The sequence below is a fragment of the Pelophylax lessonae genome (assembly GCF_965119305.1).
Source record: "Pelophylax lessonae genome assembly, chromosome: 4".
NCBI lineage: Eukaryota > Metazoa > Chordata > Amphibia > Anura > Ranidae > Pelophylax > Pelophylax lessonae.
In genome coordinates, this window is record NC_138771.1 from 423,479,419 (window position 1) to 423,502,288 (window position 22,870).

Below are 22,870 nucleotides of genomic sequence, written 5' to 3' on the forward strand. Positions count from 1 at the left end.
AGCTACTGATCTTCTTAACCATTGGAACCAAAGCAGTGTTAAACCTGAGGGGTGGGAACAGCGAAAAAGAAACTCCCAAGGCTAACTATAGCCAACCAGGTAAACAGGAGCTCAACCAAAACAACTGGAGCTCACCTGGCAAAAACCATACACCAGGTCCTCTAAACGGCAGCCTGCGAAACCTTGCAGCCAAAAGAGACATCCGCAGATGCCAACACATCCACTCTATAGAACTATGTGAAAGTGTGCACCAACGACCAGGTGGCCACCTTGCAAACCTGCGTCACTGACGTCTGATGATGGAAGGTCCAGGAGGCACTGAGCGCCCGAGTAGAGTGCACTTTGACAGGGAAAGGAGGAACCTGACCCATGATGGAATAGGCATGAATCACTGTCTGTCTGATCCATCTGGAAATGGTCACAGAGGAAGCAGAAAACCTTTTCCGGGGCCCATCTTTGAGCACAAATAGTGAGTCTGATTTCCTAAAAGACACTGTAGCTGCCCGGTACACCCAAATTGCCCGAACCACATCCAAGGCATGCATAGCAATTTCCTTAGGATGTTTTGGCCTGGGACACAAGGAAGGCAACACAAAGTTTTCATTCAAATGAAAATCAGAGACAACCTTTGGAAGGAACGACTGACAGAGGTGAAGAACCACCTTATCTCTGTGAACTACCAAGTAAGGTGGACACCAGGATAATGCTGCCAATTCCAACACCCTGCATGAAGAGGTGATAGTCACCAAAAAGGCCACCTTCTGGGACAGTATAAGCTGGGGAATCTCACAAAAATTCTCAAAGGGAGATTTTTGGAGGGCTGAAAGCACCAAACTGAGGTCCCAAGGCGGTAACGGAAACCGCACTGGAGGAGCCAAGTGCCTAACTCTCTATAGAAAAGTACACACCAGGGAGTGTGTGGTCAAGGGCCATTGAAAGAAGACTGCTAAGGCTGACATCTGGCCCTTGATAGTACTCAAGGCCAGTTTATTCTTAACCCCCCGTTGAAGGAAGGTCAAGATCTGAGCCACCGAAAAAGAACGAGGATGAACCCCAAGGGACTCACACCATGACCACGCAATGTACGTCTTTCACATACGATGGTAGATATTCCAAGAAGTAGATTTCCTAGCTTTTAATAGTGTTGGAATCACTGACTCAGACAAGCCTCTATCCTTCAGTGCCCTGGCTTTCAACAGCCAAGCCGTCAAAGCCAGCGACTGTAAAGCAGGATGGAAGATTGGTCCTTGGAACAGCAGATCCTACCTGAGAGGAAGCTTCCAAAGAACGTCGGTGACCAATTGCACCAGATCAGCGTAGCAAGCCACCAAGGCCAGTTCGAGGCCACTAAGATGACCTTCTGCCTCAGTCCTGCGTAGAGGTCTTGTGGCGTCCGCCAGAGGATCCCGTGACCGAGCCTCAAACCTCTGCACCTTTCTGTTGAGCCGGGACGCCAACAGATCCACCTCGGGAATGCCCCACCGGAGATACAACTGATGAAACCCCTCCAGATGAAAGGACCACTCCACTCCACTCCACTCCACTCCAGGTCCAACGCCTGCCCACTGAGGTAATCCGCCTACCAGTTTTCAACCTGGGAATGTGTATGGCTGAGAGGGCTTGAATGAACTGTTCTGCCCACCTTAGAATCTGTGGTGAACACTGTCCAATACAAGGGGTGAAAGGATTTGCCCAGCCGAAGGGCCGGAGAACGAAGCCACCATATCAGGGACTCTTTCATTCCCAGGCTCAGTCAGATTTGATTGTCCAGAGACTGCAGATCTTGTCCCATTTGGCCAGAATCTCCCTCTGCATGGACCTCACATGGAATTGTGCAAACAGAACCGCATCAAAGCCACCATCATGCCCAGCACCTGCATGCAAGTCCGGAGGGATGAGCATCTGCTGGACAGCAGGAGACGAATCGCAGCCTGCAGTTTCTGGAGTTTGTCCAAAGGAAGGAGCACTCTGGCTAAGGCCGAGTCCAGAGTCAGACCCAGATAATCCAGCTTTGTGGATGGAACTGGAGCAGACTTGGGAAAATTCTGAATCCAGCCAAACTCCCTTAGAGTTCTTATGGTGATTTCCAGGTTTTCCACCAGAGCAAAAGGAGACTTCGCTCGCAGAAGGAGGTTGTCCAATTAGCCCAGTACCGCGATCCCCCTTGGCTTAAAAATGCCAGTAAGTACCCAGGCCAACACTTTTGTGAAGACCCGAGGAGCAGAGGCGAGACCAAAGGGTAACACTACAAACTGATATTCCTCCTCTCCCACGGCAAAGCGGAGGAAGCGCTGGTGACCGGCACATATTGTAATATGAAGGTAAGCATCCTTGATGTTGAGAAACAAGAAACAAGTAAGAAATCCCCCGATGCAGGAATGCCACCACCATGCAAATGGACTCCATTCTGAACTTCTGCACAGCACAAAGCAGTTCAGCGCTGTGAGGTCCAGGATTGGACGCACCTTGCCTTCCTTCCTGGGAACTGTAAACAGGTTTGAGTAAAAACCCTGAAAACATTCCAATGTTGGAACCGGGACAATCCCCCCTTGAAGTAACAGGTCTTGTACCCCCCCCGACAGACCCTGTAAGTGGTGCGGGGACAGGCGCAAGTTGGAAGGAAAGAACCTTACCGGGGTAAGAGCGAAACTCTATCTTGTAGCCGGATGGTAGGACTTTGTGGACCCACTTGTCTTGTACCAGGGAAGTCCCCGGGTCCGGAAACCAGCGGCAATGAGCTCCCGATATGGTTGAGGGCGCACCTTCATGCTGAAGGAGCCTTGCCCGGGGGTCTGGATAAGCCCGTTCCTGACTTGCCAGACCAAGTTCACTTGGATCCACCAGAGGAGGCCCTGATTGGCTTTGATCTCTTGCCATTCGCCTCTTGGGTGACGAAAGAACTTCTTTTGAGCCAAGAAGGATGGCCCACGTCTACGACGAGGGTCCTTGCCCCTAGTAGCCTGTGGAAGAAAGGTACTCTTCCCCCTGTGAGACCCTTAATGGTGTCATCCAGAGAAGCTCCAAATAGGCGATCTCCTTAAAAAGGAGTATCATTTAAGGCCTTCTTAGAAGTCTGGTCCGCAGACCAGCGTTTTAGCCAAAAAATACGCCGAAAGACGACTGCTGAAACAGAGAACCTAGGGGAACCGCATCCAAAGAGGCATCACAAATACAATTCAGCCCCCGGACCAACTGGTCTGTCAGCTCAACAAAGGAAGGGGGGAGCTGCTCCCCCACCACGTCATGGCGTAAAAGCTTAGCCCAATCGGTCAGCGTTTACGACACCAGTGCAATGTTAAATACTGGCCTCAGTGCCGAACCAGCCAGGATGTACATATTGCGGGCCATAGCCTCTGCTTTCCTATCAGCCGGGCCCTTAAAGGCTGGGAACTCTTCAACCGGAATCATGGTTGCTTTGTTCAATGTGGAGACTGGAGGGTCCACCACTGGTGGAACAGTCCACTTTTTAAAAAGGGACTCCTCATATGGGTACCGCATAGCAAATTGCTTAGGGACCACAAGGGGACGTTTTGGCTGTTCCCACTCTTTAGCAACAATTCTGTTAAAATAGATGGGGAAAGGAAACACTTTTGCTATTCTGGATGGCTTGTGAGTGCCAAAAGGAACCAATGCCTCCATTGCAGCTTCAGCTGCCTCCTCCATTTTTAAGGTCTCACGCACAGATACAATCAGTGCATCCACCAGTAGAGATGTACCGAACTGTTCGCCGGCGGACAGTTCCCGGCGAACTTAGCATGTTCGCGTTCGCCGCTGCGGGCGAACATATGCGATGTTCGGTCCGCCCCCTATAATACATCATTGAGGCAAACTTTGACCCTGAACTTCACAGTCAGCAGGCACATTTCCAGCCAATCAGCATACCTCCCTCCCACACCCTCCCACCTCCTATAAATAAGCAAGGGCAGCATCCATCTTAGATCATTCTGAAGCAGTGTGTGTTAGTGAGAGCAGGGAGAGTGCTGCTGCTGCTGCTGTTAAGCTAGGGACAGTTGTTAGTCAGTGTTCCTGGTCTTGCTAGTCAGTGTTCTTGGTCCACTACTGCTGTAAGGACAGCATCCTGACAGCACCCCAAAAAGCCCTTCTAAGGGCTGGTATTTGGGTAATTTTTTTTATATATATATATATATATATATATATATATATATATATATCTAGTGTCCCCAAAAGCCCTTTTAAGGGCTGGTAATTGAGTTTTTTCTTTATATATATATATATATATATATATATATATATATATAGTGTCCCCAAAAGCCCTTTTAAGGGCTGGTAATTGAGTATTTTTATTTATTTATATATATATATATATATATATATATATATATCTAGTGTCCCCAAAAGCCCTTTTTAGGGCTGGTAATTGAGTATTTTTTTTATATATATATATATCTATTGTACACTGCAGTTGCCTGCCCGCTGTGTGTGAGAGGCCACAGACCCACCAGAGACTGTACTGTGTGCACACCACACTCATTTCGGGTGGCACAGGCACAGTACCTTGCATTTTAATTTTTCCTCTGTCATAATTGCAGTGAGTGCTGTGTCAGGTCCACAGAGTGCACTGTACCCACTGCAGTGCACTGCCCACCACTGATATATATACGGTGGCACAGCATCTTGTTGCAAATTGAAAAAAAATATATATTTTTTATTATTGCAGTTGCCTGGGCTGCCAGTGACTGTCAGGTCCACAGAGTGTACTGTGCCCACTGTAGTGCCACTGTGTGCCCACCCACCACTGATATATATACGGTGGCACAGCAGCTTACAAAGTAAAAATATATATTTTTTTTTATAATTGCAGTTGCCTGGGTGCCAGTGACTGTCAGGTCCACAGAGTGTACTGTGCCCACTGCAGTGCCACTGCCCACCCACCACTGATATATACGGTGGCAGGCATGACTTTTTTTGGATTAGTGTCTGGGGGGGTCTAAAAAGCGTACCTGTGAAGTTTCAGCTCTGTAGCATGTCCAGAACCAGAAAAAAAGATCATATAGGTGTAAAAGGGGTTCCCACCATCCCTGCTCTACTGAAAAATGATCTTTTTTTTCTGGTTCTGGACATGCTACAGAGCTGAAACTTCACACTTAGACCCCCTAGACACCAAATCACACAAAAACGTTCTTAAAAATTGTCATTTTTGATAGAGAGCCAATTATTGGAAAAATTAAAAAAAAAAACTTTAAAAAAAAAAAATTTCTTTGAATTTATTGTCTGGGGGGGTCTAAAAGGCGTACCTGTGAAGTTTCAGCTCTGTAGCATGTCCAGAACCAGAAAAAAAATAGAATTAGGGTTAGGGCTAGGGTTAGGGTTAGGGCTAGGGTTAGGGTCAGGGCTAAGGTTAGGGTTATTTTTAGTGCTTAGGGTTAGAGGGTTAGAGTTAGAGGGGTAGGGGTAGGGCTACTAACTCTAACCCTAAGTATCTCACCGTAACCCTAACCCTAGCCCCTAACACTAAACCTAACCCTAACCCTCTAACCATAACCCTAACCCTCTAACCTTAACCCTAACCCTCTAAACCTAGCCATAAAAATAACCCTAGCCCTAACCCTAGCCCTAGCCCTAGCCCTAACCCTAGCCCTAGCCCTAAGCCTAACCCTAGCCCTAACCCTAATTCGTATTTTTTTCTGGTTCCGGACATGCTACAGAGCTGAAACTTCACAGGTACACTTTTTAGACCCCCCAGATGCTAAATCCAAAGAAATTTTTTTTTTTTATTTTTTTTTTTAATTTTTCCAATCATTGGCTCTCTATCAAAAAGGACAATTTTTAATAACTTTTTTTTGTGTGATTTAGTGTCGGGGGGGGGGGTCTAAAAAGTGTACCTGTGAAGTTTCAGCTCTGTAGCATGTCCAGAACCAGAAAAAAAATAGAATTAGGGTTAGGGCTAGGGTTAGGGTTAGGGTTAGGGCTAGGGTTAGGGTCAGGGCTAAGGTTAGGGTTATTTTTAGTGCTTAGGGTTAGAGGGTTAGAGTTAGAGGGGTAGGGGTAGGGCTACTAACTCTAACCCTAAGTATCTCACCGTAACCCTAACCCTAGCCCCTAACACTAAACCTAACCCTAACCCTCTAACCATAATCCTAACCCTCTAACCTTAACCCTAACCCTCTAAGCCTAGCCATAAAAATAACCCTAACCCTAGCCCTAACCCTAGCCCTAACCCTAACCCTAGCCCTAACCCTAAGTCTAACCCTAGCCCTAACCCTAATTCGTATTTTTTTCTTGTTCTGGACATGCTACAGAGCTGAAACTTCACAGGTACACTTTTTTTATTTTTATTTTTTTTTAATTTTTCCAATAATTGGCTCTCTAACAAAAAATTACAATTTTTAAGAACTGTTTTTGTGTGATTCAGTGTCTGGGGGTCTAAAAAGTGTACCTGTGAAGTTTCAGCTCTGTAGCATGTCCAGAACCAGAAAAAAAAAATAGAATTAGGGTTCGGGCTAGGGTTAGGGTTAGGGCTAGGGTTAGGGTTATTTTTAGTGCTTAGGGTTAGACGGTTAGGGTTAGAGGCGTAGGGTTACTAACTCTAACCCTAAGTATCTCACCGTAACCCTAACCCTAGCCCCTAACACTAAACCTAACCCTAACCCTTAAAGCCCAGTTCCTGTCCCATTTTGGTCGGTTCTGGTCTGTTTGCGGTTGTTTGCGGTGCGTTAAACGGGGAGTTTGGTCTGTCACTGTGAAGCGGGCGCAACCCTTACACTACCTGATCGATACAACATCATACCTGATCGTATACACACACTGGATGTTTTAAAGCACGTTATTCCAAACAATTTAGGAATGTTAGGTGATTTATGCCCTTTATGGAATAAAACCCGACTCTGCGTCAACTACGTAATTTTCCATGGGAGTTTTGCCATGGATCCCCTCCGGCATGCCACAGTCCAGGTGTTTGTCCCCTTGAAACAACTTTTCCATTACTATTGTGGCCAGAAAGAGTCCCTGTGGGTTTTAAAATTCGCCTGCCTATTAAAGTCTATGGCGGTTCGCAATGTTCGCCGGTTCGCGAACATTCGCCGATGTTCGCGTTCGCTGTTCGCGAACGGCAAATTTTATGTTCGCGACATCACTATCCACCAGTGCCTTTTTGTGTGCAGTTGCAGAAGTGGAGGAATCATCCTCACTATCTAAAAACTCAGGGTGTGTGGTCGCAGACCCAGCAGAGTGTCCCACATCCACGGTGGCTGAATCAGATTGAGGATCTGAGAAGACAGCTAGGCAGGGGAAGGCAGGGAGTGCTTTTTGCTTTTAGCCCGTCACCCAAAAACCACCTCAACCCGGGACACAAAGGACTCCAGGACCGCCGCCAGTGTATTGATGGATGGTTGGGACCCGGAGGACCCTGCAGCCTCTGAGATGGGATCAGGTGGGGAAATGTGCCCCAAAGACTCCATGAGTCAATAGGGGGACCCCACAAGAAAAGGTGAAAAAACACTGCTAAGGGACACACCCACCACTCTGGCAGCACCACTCGGTCACCAGTAACAGAGCACCTTATCGATCCTCAGCAAAGGGGTAAAGGACCCCACCAGACTCCACCCAGCAGAAATGGGCACCAGGATAATCTGCACTGCGATATGGCCCACAGGGACCACCAGACCGATGAGGGGGATGCCTAACAAATTGCCAGGGGCATAGATCCCAGCAAGGAACTAGGTCCTTACTCCTGACTAGGCAGAAAAAGTACCTATAGCAGAGAGAGGGAGTATACCTCCTGGGGCTGCCCATAGGCGTAGCCAGACTTTTCTGCCTAGTGCCCTACTCCTGTAGGGGGCAGTATAACCCAATAGTTAAAAAGATCAGGAGCTGTGTCTGTCAATAAACGAAAGAGAAATGACTGCTTCCAGGGTCCCTCTCTGCAGCATGCTAGCAGGGGTCAGACTACTCAGGCTGTGAGTGCTTTGAAAGGAAAACAACCTTTAAGACATTGAACACATTTTGCTTCAATGCACATGGAATGTATTTAGCTCATTTAAACTGAGAGTTCAGTAAGGCCCAAAAATAACCAAGGCACCAAGAAACTATGGTTCTCTTTACTTTAAAGAGGTGCAAATGACAAGCAGCAGAAGTGGTTGGCTGGAAGATACAGAAAGCAAAGAATACTCCTCAAAGAATGGGAAACACCTGAATCTTGAAGCAGACTTCTAGCAAAGCATTCTACAGTTTAATGTGTTTTTAAGGGGAAATTATATGGGGCTCATTCACATTCATGTATGTGTGGTACCACGTGTACTGCATTGCATGATAGTGCATAGGTTTGAATGAACCCTACATGTATTTTTAATGTTCTTCCAGTATAGATTTCTGAAATTTAACTTTGTGTTAACATCAAATAATCCCCACCACACCCAGAATCAGACTAAGAGTAGGAGTTCCAACAATGTAAGCCATTTGGGCTCTAATGCATTGAACACTGATGTCAGATTAATATGTTTCATGCACTGGTAGGCAAATAGGAAGTGCTTAGGTGCAAATAAGATAGGAGAATGCAGTGAGGATCTCACATACACTGTTCTGCAGGAAGCTGCAGAACAACATATTCTGAATAAAAGCAACTACAAGTAAAAGCAAAACTACATGCTCTGAACACAGACAATGTGTGTTCAGGGACCTGTATCCCCATGCACCTGCTGCCAGACATTTGTCAAATTGAGAGCACATAAATGAGACTACCTACACAGGGGGCACGGAACACCTGTGCAGCCCTTTTGTTGGCAAACACAGCCCTTGCACGGACGTAGGTTTAGGTACACCTACCTCTGGCTAAAGGATGCGGCAGGGATGTGTAAATACAAATATATTTAACAAGTAAAAGAGTTCACATATATACTATATTACCAAAAGTATTGGGACACTTGCCTTTACACGAACATTAACTTTAATGGCATCCCAGTCTTAGTCTGTAGGGTTCAATATTGAGTTGGCCCACTCTTTGCAGCTATTACAGCTTCAACTCTTCTGGGAAGGCTGTCCACAAGGTTTAGGAGTGTGTCTATGGGAATGTTTGACCATTCTTCCAGAAGCGCATTTGTGAGGTCAGGTACTGATGTTGGACGTTTGGTAATATAGTGTATGTACTTATTGTATGTATACTGGAAGAAGACTTAGTAAATAATGTGCCCAGTATGTTAACTTTGTAGAATATTGCTCTACTTTCTTTGTCCCAATGGCCTATATATTGTAGACTAATAAAAGTATTACAGTCAATGATTTGCATCTAACTCATGAGACCTCCATTTGTGAGAAATGATGTGCAGATGAACAGGGAATTTTTCCTAAATGCTACAATTATTTAAAATCCTTTCATGCGAATGTCTGTAACTATAAGCATGTCATTCTTTCTTTTTGTGCATGTTGTAGCTATCATCAGAAGTACTTTTTTCTCAGTGTATACCTTGGTCTTATAGATGTAGTTTGGTATCATTATTTTAAATCAATAAAGTGACAAAATAAATAAAATATTGACTTTTTAGGACCGTTGATGGGGCCAGTGAAATAATTGTTGGCAGCCCAGAAGATGCCTACAGCTTGTATCTTTGTGGAAGAGAGCAGCTAGAAGACAAAAATTACAGGTAGGTAAAATTATCCGTTTTAGATGTAGCACCCTACAAGGTAGGTGCTAGGTAAAAGCATAATGGGCTTTGGCTGCCTAACAGCAGGGCCATGATTTTCAGCTGGGCTGTCATGTCTCCCAGGTGTGGCTGCTGAGAGGGAAGTCTCCCCACTGGCTCCATGAGAGGATTCTCATTGGGCAGTGGAGGAAACCCAATCAGTGACCCATTCAGGCCTGTATCTACCCCAGAAGGCAGATTCTGCCGCAGAGGATTCTGGGAGTGGGTATAAGTTTGAGGGCAATGCATGACGCAGCATCTTTGGCGGGAGGCAGAGTCCCAGGAGGGAGAGTACGGCTGTCTTTCCTCCTGTCAGAAGGATCGGGTGTCTTGGGTTGCTGCCTCAGTATCCAGAAGAGAGAGAGCTGAGCTGCAGAGAGGATCCGGTGTGCCGAGGACCAGTGGAGAAAGAGGGGTTCAGTTCAAGGAAAGCCTTCCAAGGTCGTGAGTACTGTGAACTGCCCCTGGGGTCTGCCTAGTGTAGAGGGGACCACTCCGGTGATGGTCCCAGGGATCCTGGAGCCTGCAATTGTCAAGGGGGTTGCCTAGTAAAAGGACCTTGAAGTGTCAAGGGGGTTGCCTAGTGAAAGGACCCAGAAGTGTCAAGGGGGTTGCCTAGTGAAAGGGCCCTGAAGTGTTAAAGGGGTTGCCTGGAGAGAGGACCCTGGAAGTGTAGAGGGGGCACCAGCGGTTGGGCCCTGAAGAGTTAAGTGTGCAGTATTAAGAGTTGCAGCAGTACAAGCAGTTACAAGGAACTACCTCAGTCAGTGAAGGGCTGGAGGGAGTCGTACACAGGACTTTTGAGCTAGACAGAGTGTCAAGAGTCAAGGATCATTACAGTCCTGGATCTTCTGAGTTAACCAAGGAGTTAAATCAAAGTTTCAGCACTTACAGCAGAACAGTATTTAAAAGCGCCAGGAAGCGTTGGTCGGCATTCAGCTGGTGTCAGGACAGCGCTAGCCGGCATTTTCTACAAAGTTTCCCAGTTAAACCTAATTGAGCCAGAGGAGTATCCCACTCATTCCCTTCTCCCATCCCCATTATAAAATAAACAACACAAACCAAAGATGCCGGAATGGTCATTGTCTCAGTTCTCACACTTGGGTTTTCAACTTAAATGTGTTGGAAGTGTTTCTGGTAACAATGGCAGACCCACCTCAGGCCCAATGCCTGGAAATATTGCTACATAAATACAATGCAATATATCTTATTTATGTAACGCTGTGTGCAATGTTTTTGTTATGCAGAAGTGTTTTTTGCCACAAGATGGCAGTGTCCCGCAATTTTGTTATCACACTACTCATACAGAAATGTGGGGGACTCTGAGACTTGTATGCTGTAAGCAGGATTTTTTTGTTGAGAATAGCTGAAGCTGAAATACACCGCCTATTAAAACTGGTAAAGGTGGTGGGGTAGATTGGATAGTGTAAGATTCTGGTACCTTTGGTACCCTTATTTACCATTTCCCTTTCAAAACATTGCGTCCCACCTTTCTAGTTAGGTGGAACGCATACACCTTTAAGACGGATGACGTCATCGCTGAGCGCCGCTGAGCGGCTATTTCAATCGCCAGCATTCTCTCTCACGTTGTTCGTTCAGTGTGTGTCTACATGCTCACAAGCCTTGTCTTGCTGTCGGAACCTCCAGCTATTCGCCTTTACCTGGAACAGACCGGAACCTCGCATCTGATCCCGTATCTCGCTACCGGATCACTCCCTCACTACTGGACCCCTCTACTTACTAAACCTTACTAGTGATAAGTACCCCACAGGAGAATCCTCCATAACTAACTTACACTATCATCTTCTGCACATTAAGGACTGTTACTATCTATGCATCCTAAGTCTACCATCTGCACTGTTACATAGATTGCTAGCTCTACTACCATCTATCCTTGCACTGGGTTAGTCTATCCTGTCTATGTCATCTGCTGTCCTTACCACCTGTTACTATACATGATTACTAACCTATCTGCATTCTACCTATTACCATCTACTACTCTCCTGAACATTACTATCAAGTGCTTACCATTACTGTCACTGCTCACACCTGTCCCTTCAGCACATCACCTCCATACTATCATATACATCCTATCACTCCAGGAACATCTTATTGAGTGTGTGTATATCTGTATGCTGAAGCAGACAGGCCCACAGTGATGAGTCTGGAGAGTTGGATCTGGTATTCCAACACATCTCTACATGACTACTGAGTGGAGATTCTACAGCTGCAAATCCAGCTTACTATAAAAACGCAGGAGCGTTACAGATTAAACGAACCATAAAAAAAAATGGATTCAGCAGAATTACCCACTCAAGTGACACAATTAACACAACAAGTAAATGCATTAATACTTGCTCTTACTGAAGTAAAAGAAGACAATCAGACTCTGAGACAGCAGGTAACCCGCCTTTCCCAGCTTACTGCTGCTCAGCCCCCTGAACCCAAAATAAACCCTCCTCTAGTGTTTACAGGTGATCGGAAAAAATTTTGTGAATTCAAAAACGCATGTCAATTGTTTTTTTTGCTAAAACCTCGTACTTACCCTACTGATCAAATTAAAGTCTGTACCGTCATTTCATACTTAACGGGTGATCCACGGGCCTGGGCAGACTCTCTCTTTGAGAAAAATGATCAGCTTCTCAACTCCTATCCTTTATTCCTAGCGGAACTCGCTAGTTTATATGATGACCCCAATAGGCAGAGTACTGCTGATATCCAATTGAGGGCTTTAAAACAAGGAAGGAGACCTGTAGAAGACTTTGTAGCAGAGTTCAAAAGATGGACCCTTGATTCAGGGTGGAATGATACATCTCTGCGAACTCAGTTCAGACTCAGGTTGTCAGAGGCCGTTAAAGACGAGCTCGCCCGAGCGGATTTACCTGGCACTTTGGATGCCTTAATACAACTCAGTATCAACATTGACAGGCAACTGCGAGAAAGAAGGACTGAGAAAATGGGAATGCCATTGTCTAATCCTTCTCGGATTTCGGCCGTTGACCCTACTCCTATGGAGGTAGGAACCATACGCCCACCTTTATCAACTACTGAACGAGCCAGGAGAAGATCCAGTAATCTCTGCATATACTGCGCATCCCCGGATCATTCGATAAGCGTCTGTCCCCTTGTCCGCAAAAAAAAGGGTGAGTGTTCACATGTCTTGCTAGGGGGATTAACGACTTCCTTTTCTAAACCTTATCTCTTTGTTCATTTAACATTACAGTGGGACCAGACTAGGATTACTACCAAGGCTATGATCGACACAGGATCTTGTGGGAACTATATCGATACACGTTTTGTTACCTTAAATAAAATACCTATTATTTCAAAACCTAAACCTGTTTCTGTTAGTTTCATTAACGGTATCCCGCTATCTTCTGGTCCAATCACCAATCAGACACAAGCACTCCTTGTCACTGCTAACGAGTCTCATATGGAAACCACCTCCTTTGATATACTATCTTCACCCCATTTTCCCATTATTTTGGGACTCCCCTGGTTACACACACATCAACCAATCATAGATTGGAAAAGACGGACTTTAACTTTTCCTTCTCACTATTGTGAGATTACGTGTAACCTCCCATCTTATGGAAAGATCCTGTCTGTGGTGTCAGGCGAGATTGCACCACTATGCTATCAGGATCTGTCCGAAGTATTCCTTGAGAAAAATGCTCAAGTGTTGCCTCCCCATAGGGTTTATGATTGCACTATCGATCTACTCCCTAACAGCAAATTGCCTTTGGTCATGTTTATCCTCTTTCGCAGGATGAACTCTCTCATCTCAAGGAATACTTGGATGAGAATTTGACAAAAGGGTTCATCAGACCCTCTACTTCTTCCACAGCTGCAGGACTTTTTTTTGTCCGCAATAAGGATTTAAGTCTTAGGCCTATTATCGATTATAGGCAATTAAATACCATTACAATAAAGGATCGCTATCCTTTACCGCTCATCCCTGAACTCATTGAACAAGTGCGTGGGGCTACTTACTTCTCTAAATTGGACCTAAAAGGGGCATACAACCTAATCCGAATCCGTGACGTAGATGAGTGGAAAACAGCATTCAGAACCAGATATGGATTATTCGAATATCTTGTGATGCCATTCGGGTTGTGTAATGCTCCCGCAGCTTTTCAAAGGTTCATAAACGACATCTTTAGAGACTTACTTGATGTCTGTGTTGTGGTATATCTGGACGATATACTTATCTATTCTCTATTCTCGATCTCTGTCTGAACATATAAAACATGTAAGACTTGTGTTATCCAGATTACTCGCACACAATCTATACGTGAAATTAAAAAAATGCCTATTCCATAAAGAAGAAATATTATTCTTAGGATACATCATATCCAAAACCGGAATCAAGATGGATATGAGCAAGATATCCTGTATTCTGGATTGGCCTATACCAACAACTCGTAAGGCATTACAGCGATTCCTTGGATTTTCAAACTTCTATAGGAAGTTCATCAAGAACTTCTCTGCTATTGTGAGACCTCTCACACAACTTACAAGTATAAAGAAACCATTCCAATGGTCAGAAGAAGCAAATGGAGCTTTCCGCTTGTTAAAAACAAGCTTTACTTCTGCTCCCATACTACGCCATCCAGACCCATCCCTCCAATATATTCTGGAGGTAGATGCGTCAAATATGGCAGTAGGAGCAGTTCTCTCCCAACGACCAACAAATACTTCACCACTCCACCCAGTTGCTTTCTTCTCAAAATCACTAAGCAGCCCAGAGGTGAATTACCCAGTGGGTGAAAAGGAGTTGCTTGCCATAAAACTGGCACTGGAGAATTGGCGACATCTACTTGAAGGTACCCAATTACCAATACTCATATATACAGATCATAAAAACCTTCAATACCTCCAGACTAACAAAACTCTTTCCCACCGACAGGTATGATGGTCATTATTCTTCCTAAGATTCAACTTTCTAGTGACCTACACGCCTGCAGACAAAAATAAAAAAGCGGATGCGCTATCACGGCTAACCGAAGATAACTGCGCCGAAATCCCTTCTATTCCTATAATACCCTATGAACGTATTATTGGTGTTGTTCGTTCCCTGAAGGAAGAGATTTTGCACAGTATAGGACTGGATTCACCTCCACCACAACTAAGTACTGATACAGAAGGCTTCCTCTATTACAACGACAAACTCTACATACCCCCTACTATGCGCACCAAGATCTTGTAATTATCACATGATGTGCCCATGGCAGGACATATGGGTATGCCGAAAACCCTTAATTTGCTTACCAGGCAGTTTTGGTGGCTCGATATGAAGACGTCTGTACAAAAATTTGTTTCTTCATGTGACATCTGTGCAAGGTCCAAAATTGACACAAAACCATCTGGTCTACTCTGCAGTCTACCAATACCCCAGGTCCCATGGGAAGTTGTGTCCTTAGACTTTATAGTAGAACTACCACCTTCCAAAGGATTTAATACCATTCTAGTGTCAGTGGACCATCTGACAAAGATGGCACATTTCATTGCTATTCGCAGACTACCTTCATCTAAACAAACAGCGGAACTACTAATGAAACATGTGTTCAAATTACATGGAATTCCAAAGACTCTTTTATCCGACCGTGGTTCACAGTTCATCTCCAAATTTTGGCAAGCTCTATGTCAAATACTACGGATTGAGCGAAAGCTCACTTCTCCCTACCACCCTCAGACCAACGGACAGACTGAAAGAGTCAACCAGTGTATAGAACAATATCTGCGTTGCTACACATCATACCTACAGGATGATTGGGTGGACCTCCTCCCTCTGGCTGAATTTGCTTATAACAACGCAACCCACAGTACTACTAAGCAAAGTCCGTTCTACTTGAACTATGGGTTTCATCCCACACTTCTTCCACCACGCATTCTACCATCAAGTAACCCAGTAGCCTCAGACTATCTTACCCAAATAAAAGACTCTCTGGGTTTACTTAATACCACCATCACACACGCTCATAGTCAACAAAAAAGGTACTACGACCTTCGTAGAAGACCTTCTCCGCAATATGCTATTGGGGACCTCGTTTGGCTATCGACAAAAAATATAAGATTATAGATCCCTAGCAAAAAGCTTGGACCTTTATTTCTGGGACCCTTCCCAATTAAGAAACTCATTGGAAAAGCTGCAGTGCAACTCACCTTACCGCAGTGTTAATTTTGGCAGCAAATTTCAATTTAGTTTTAGTCTTAGTCTTAGGACTAAAATGGCATTTTAGTTTTAGTCCCATTTTAGTCTTCTGCAAGTGTTTTAGTTTTAGTCGTATTTAGTCGACTAAAACTCCAGTATATTTTAGTCGACTAAAACGCCCTACATTTTAGTCGACTAAAACTCATTTTAGTCATCTATAATCAAATGGGTGTAGTTCAATTGTAATTTGTAATGCATTATTTAAGCATTTCTCTACAATTTCCAAACTCATTATATACTACTGCTGGTCCTGGAGTGAAAAATCTAATATGTTATTATTTATGCTTTGAGCATGCACCAGTGTTAATTTTTGGCAGCAAATTTCGATTTAGTTTTAGTTATAGTCTTTTGACTAAAATGCCATTTTAGTTTTAGTCGTATTTTAGTCTTAAGACTAAAATGCCATTTTAGTTTTAGTCGTATTTTAGTCACCTGAATTGTGTTAGTCGACGAAAACGTTTTAGTCGGTTTTAGTCGACGAAATTAACACTGCTTTACCGGCAGATCTCAAAATACATCCCATCTTTCATGTGTCGCTACTGAAGCCACATGTTCCTTATCAAGGAATAAGGCCTACCATCTTGCCTCCACCTCCAGTACAAGTTGAAGGCGGAGAAGAATATGAGATTAAGGAGATTTTGGATTCTCGTATCCACAGAGGAAGACTCCAATATCTCATAAGATGGAAGAACTATGGACCCCAAGACGACACCTGGTTGGATACCTCTGATGTTCACGCACCTAGGCTTATACGAAGGTTTCACTCAAAATACCCGGAGAAACCAGTGCTATAGGCCTTCCGGAGCCGGCCTTAAGGGGGGGGGGTACTGTAAGATTCTGGTACCTTTGGTACCCTTATTTACCATTTCCCTTTCAAAACATTGCGTCCCACCTTTCTAGTTAGGTGGAACGCATACACCTTTAAGACGGATGACGTTATCGCTGAGCGCCGCTGAGCGGCTATTTCAATCGCCAGCATTCTCTCTCACGTTGTTCGTTCAATGTGTGTCTACATGCTCACAAGCCTTGTCTTGCTGTCGGAACCTCCAGCTATTCGCCTTTACCTGGAACAGACCGGAACCTCGCATCTGATCCCGTATCTCGCTACCGGATGACTCCCTCACTACTGGACCCCTCTACTTACTAAACCTTACTAGTGATAAGTACCCCACAGGGGAATCCTCCATAACTAACTTACACTATCATCTTCTGCACATTAAGGACTGTTACTATCTATGCATACTAAGTCTACCATCTGCACTGTTACATAGATTGCTAGCTCTTGAGTCTATTACCATCTATACTTGCACTGGGTTAGTCTATCCTGTCTATGTCATCTGCTGTCCTTACCACCTGTTACTATACATGATTACTAACCTATCTGCATTCTACCTATTACCATCTACTACTCTCCTGAACATTACTATCAAGTGCTTACCATTACTGTCACTGCTCACACCTGTCCCTTCAGCACATCACCTCCATACTATCATATACATCCTATCACTCCAGGAACATCTTATTGAGTGTGTGTATATCTGTATGCTGAAGCAGACAGGCCCACAGTGATGAGTCTGGAGAGTTGGATCTGGTATTCCAACACATCTCTACATGACTACTGAGTGGAGATTCTGCAGCTGCAAATCCAGCTTACAATAAAAACGCAGGAGCGTTACAGATAGACTGTGTTGGAGGCTGGACGTGAGAAAAAGATAGCAGAGTAGATCAATGCGGGCCCAGGCTGGATCTGGCCGAGTCAGTAAGCCTCAAAAGCGGCCAGAGAGATTATCATCCTGAGGAAGCAGGTAGTGGAACCTGCAGGCAGACATACAGAGTCAGGACAAAGGGGGTCCCCTCCACACGGAAGGTCATCGCATTCACTGTGCTGTGGAAGCAGATGAGAGGGTTCTTACCCACAGAATGTTGCCATTGCACTCAAGCCTGTTGTTTGCATCCAGTTGCTAGAGTCTACAACAGTTTACAGTACAGGCCCATATCTTTAGGCACAGATGCTATAACCCATCCATTGCTGTAGGCTTACCTCCTTACTGCCTTTATCAACACTGCCTGCTGAATACCAGAATTTGCCTCTTTGCTTCCCTGCTGGGCAGGAATTCTACACACACCCCACTTCAGACTTAAGCTATCTAAAGAGGAAATTAGCTGGTTTCTATTTAAAAAAGGACATACTTCAGCCAAAATCTGTTTTCCCTTTTTTTATTCTTAAGCAATATCTGTTACCATCTAACAAAAACAAAAACAAAATAGTGCACCAGGCACTAACGCATTGGTATTTTAATCAGGGACGCAGATAAGGGGGGTTAGGGGGGTTGAATCTCCCCAGAGCATCAGTGTACAATATACATTAAAACAAACAAAAACATTTTTTTTGCTCCGCACCAGGCACTAATGCATTGTTATTTTTAATGCTGCTACCTGCTGTCACTCCACCTGACCACCTGGAGTGCCGTCCGGGCTGTAGGCTTGGCTTGGGATGAGGGAGGCTCTGGCTGACAGTGCTCTCATCTGCCTGCTCCGCCTCCACACCTCCTCTCTAGTTCAGACTGAGACTCCAGAGACATGTCTTGACTTGTCCAGCCAGTTACAGAAGCTTCCAGGAGGACAGTAGCACTGAGAGCAGAGCAGGAGGGAGCGAATAGCACCTATCCTGCCCACTGACACAAAAGATCAGCTCCTCCTCTCTTCGAGCCATTTCCTGCCTTTGGCTGTCGCTTGGGGAAGGAGCTGCCTGAGCCTGAGTCTGAGTGCTCTTAGCTCAGCTGAGCCTGCCTGCCTGCTTGCCAGTACCACAAGGAAGAATCCTCTCAATTTTCTCTGAAGTGCTGCTGTGCTGTGCTTTGCTGGAGTCTGGACCTTAACCTTAACTCCAGGAGGACAGGTCACCAACAACCACCATGTGTGTCTCTCTCTGTGTGCTGTGTTCTAGATCTGAACTTCAAACATGGATCAAGTTCAGGGCTGCTAGAACAGTTGGAGTTCAGTTTTTTTCTACTGTTCTTTTATAAACTCTTTCATAATATCTATTCTTATCCTCCTCTTATTTCATGCTTACAGGGTGCCAGACAGCCAGCCACCCACAGGCCCTGTACCAGCCAGCCAGCAAGCCACAGGCCCTGTACCAGCCAGCCACAGGCCCTGCACCAGCCAGCCGCCCACAGGCCCTGTACCAGCCAGCCACCCACAGCCCCTGTGCCAGCCACCCACCCACCACAGGGTGCCAGACAGCCAGCCACCCACCAACCCACCACAGGGTGCCAGACAGCCAGCCACCCACCACAGGGTGCCAGACAGCCAGCTATCCACCACAGGGTGCTAGACAGCCAGCCACCCACCACAAGGTTCCAGCCAGCCAGCCATCTACCACAAGGTGCCAGCCAGCCAGCCACCCACCACAGGGTGCCAGCCAGCCAGCCAGCCACCCACCACAGGGTGCCAGCAAGCCAGACACCCACCACAGGGTGCCAGGAAGACAGCCACCCACCACAGGGTGCCAACCAGCCAGCCACCAACCACAGGGTGCCAGCCAGCCAGCCATTAAGCATTAAACAAAAATTAACATGTTCAGTACCAGATTTGTGTTAAAATTTGTCTTTATTTTTCAAAATTTAAATGTACAAAATATTGGCCTATATCGGCTGATACCGATATGCGATAGCCAAAATATCGGTATCGGCAACGAAAAAACGATATCGGTCGATCCCTAGAGTATAGTTTTTGGCTCTGTCTGCCTATCAGAGGAGCAGCAGGTAAATTCTATATTCTCTCTGCTTAACAGGGAGCAGGATCTGTGAGTTAGGTCTGCTCAATGTGCTTAGTGTGTGATTCATGTGGTCTGAGGGAGTGTCCCCACTGATCCAATGGGGAGGCACATTGCACAGTGGAGGAAACCTGACCACTGGAAACACAGGCTTTGATAAAGCCTCAGTGATTGGCACAAGACTGCTGTCTCGGTGCATTGTGGGGTGTAGTATATAAAGCCAAGGGCACATGTGCTCAAGGTCTTTGGCTGGTGGGCAGAGTTCCGTTAGGAGGGTGGCGGCTGTCTACTCTTCTGCAGCAGTTGGTGTATGGTCACAGGCAGTCGGCCTGGTGAGCCAGAAGTGTGGAGCTGAACCCAGAGGTCCCAGAGAGCTGACTGAGGAAGTTGATGCACTGGAGAACCTGGAAAGCAGTATCGTGAGTACAGAGGATTGCGCCTAAGAGCCTGACCAGGAAGGGGGTCACTCCGGAGCAGAGTAGTCAGTGGACGGGTGTCAGCTGGTGGATAGAAAGGGGATACTAGGTGTGTGCCCTAAAGATAAGTACTAAAAGAAACATTACCTCAGATTCATCTGCTTCCAGGATGAAACTGCGGCCTTGCCACATTCTCACATAGAAATCCTAAGCATTGTGAATTTTTCAGGTGTTGGAGTATCCCACTCATCCATTCTGCCACCTCAATATCAAATAAAACAACAAAAACAACAACCCCTAGACTGTTTATTGAGCCAAGAAAGTAAAGTGGTAAGATTCTGCATGCAGTTGCTATGGGTAACCCAGGGGAATCCAGAAGTGTCAAAAAACCAGCAGCTCCTAAGGGGGCAGTGCTACACATGTATATCCCAGATATATGTGGAGGTAACAGATGTCACTGATACCTAATTTAATGTTTTTGACACTAATTGTGTTTTCATAAGAGTTTTCCAACTATTGTGGTTTAATTTATATCACATCATTTAAAACACGAGTGATATTAAGAATTAGCGCTGCACATATTGTTATATATTTTATAAAGTTGAATCATAGTCGCACTGTAAGCCACATCAAAGTCACATTGCATTAGTGTGAATCAAGCCTTTTTCTATCAGTTTACAAAATCGAAATATCACATAGGTGTGGAATTGCTTATATTCCTGTTTCTCATGGATCTCAACTTTATCTCAGGAGCTGTTATTTTTATTATATATTTTTTTTATATTTATTACAGCTGGAAGTTCTTCTTTTCTACTTTCTTCAATAGAAAACTCATTGAACCTTGGCATTGTTATCGCCAGCAAGACATTATTGGCAATTACTTATGCGATTGCTTTTACATACAGAAATTATGTAATTTGCAACAAAATAAATTCAGCAGACCCATGCGATAAAATCTTTAGTTAACAAAAGGAAATATGACCAGTAAAATGAATAGCAAATAACGCATGGTGTCTAAGATACCTCATGTTGTATGCTTTTGTGAATTGCAGCTAATCTGTTAGTAAATATAACATGACAGGCAAACCCAATTTGTTCACTTGTGATTTAATTAATAATTCTTTTGTATTGTTTTTATTGAGAGGCCTTTTTTCTATTTTAGCACACTATTTGAACTAACAGTGGAGAGAAGTGAGACAAGAATGGACACAAAGTCTCTTTATGTACGCTCGGTAGTCAAGATTTTTGACCTAGGTGAAAAGTCTCTTCAGGCAACTGAGAATGTGTAAGTACATGTGCTGTATCTAGGATAAAGAAATGCTTCCCTTGAAAACCCATGACTACATTATTAGTTACTGTATGTATTGATCTAGAGGGCATATTTAAAAATACGGATATCTTTGGCCTACAGATTCATGTTATCTAGCATAAACCTGCTATGTGTATAGGGGGTCAATACCAGCAAGTGAAAATGGTGATTTTAGGCTATATTTGGCTGGCAAATATGTTTTATAACTGCATTGCAAGATTCAGTTCTTGGCAGCTAAAAACTGCCACACCGATTTTTTACAGCTATATGCATTTAGTAATTTTGAACAACTGTAAAATGGTTGTAAGATCATTTGTAATTGCTACTATACTTTACCCTTCAGCTGCGATTACCAAAGACAGTCTCACATTTAAAAGAGTATGAACAGTAAACATTGTCACACTGGTGGTACCCTTCTTTTTCTCTGAATTAGTGATGGACGAACATCTGCCGGGGCGGTTCGCGAACGCGATCGGCGAACTTGCTTAAATGTTCGCAAACCACTGGTTCGCGGTGGACCCCATTCATCTTAATGGCAGGCGAACATGAAAAACCTCCAGATCATATTTGCAGTCACAAAATACTTACTAGCTGTGCACACATAGTCCCACAACATGGACACTGTCATACTAGAAGTATTGCTTTTGGAAAAGTTGCCATAAAAATTTCTTTTTTTTTTTTTTCAGCAAAAATGTTTTTTCGAAATCAGCCAGAACTGACAGCAGCCGGTAAATACATGTCAAATACATATAGGGTCCATTCACACGTCTGTAAAATGGGTCCGCATCCGTTCCACAATTTAGCGGAACGTTTACAGACCCATTGATTTTCAATTCCAGTCTAAAAAATTAGGCATTCACAGGATAAATAAGCGTCGGCCATTACAGGCCCCAAAAATTAGCCCACAGGCGTTCACCTAACAGCAAAGAACTTCGTATTCTGTGGCTGGAGGTACATTAGGCATTCACAGGATACAGAAGTAAGTGTCGGCCATTACAGGCCCCAAAAATTAGCCAACAAGCGTTAACCTGACAGCAAAGAACTTTGTATTCTGTGGCTGGAGGTTGCTGTGTGGAGCCGGGACAGATTGTATAGTGACACAAGTCGCTAGCTAATAGGTCCAGAAAAGTATTTTGTCAGTGTAGGGAGAGGTTGCTGTGTGGAGCAGGGACAGACTGTAGCAATTAGGCATTCAACGGACATAAAAGGCCTTTTATGCCACTGTATGTACCTAAGAAAGGGACCATGAATTGTTATGGGTGGTGGCGGATATTTGTGGGCTGTCATGAGGAATTTGAATCAAACATGGTCTACTGGTCACATGTGTTGAATTCCTTCGAGATCCATGCCTCATTCATTTTTAGAAATGTGAGGTAGTCAACACTGTTGTGAGCTAGGCGAGTGTGCTTATCGGTCCCGATCCCCCCTGCTGTGCTGAACGTCCTTTCGGACAGGACACTGAGGGGCAAGCCAACAGTTCCATTGCAAATTGTGGAAGCTCTGGCCAGAGGTCAAGCC

General features: G+C 44.8%; 1 protein-coding gene across 1 annotated transcript in view; it reads left to right on the plus strand.

Moving 5' to 3' along the window:
* Nucleotides 1–22,870, plus strand: part of LOC309552107 (kinesin-like protein KIF13A) — a 116,379-nt gene that overhangs the window by 22,567 nt on the left and 70,942 nt on the right. The window contains exons 6-7 of the mRNA XM_082252888.1: nt 9,498–9,596; nt 21,206–21,328. Coding sequence (XP_082109014.1) covers nt 9,498–9,596; nt 21,206–21,328 — 222 coding nt within the window. The remainder of the gene's footprint in view (nt 1–9,497; nt 9,597–21,205; nt 21,329–22,870) is intronic.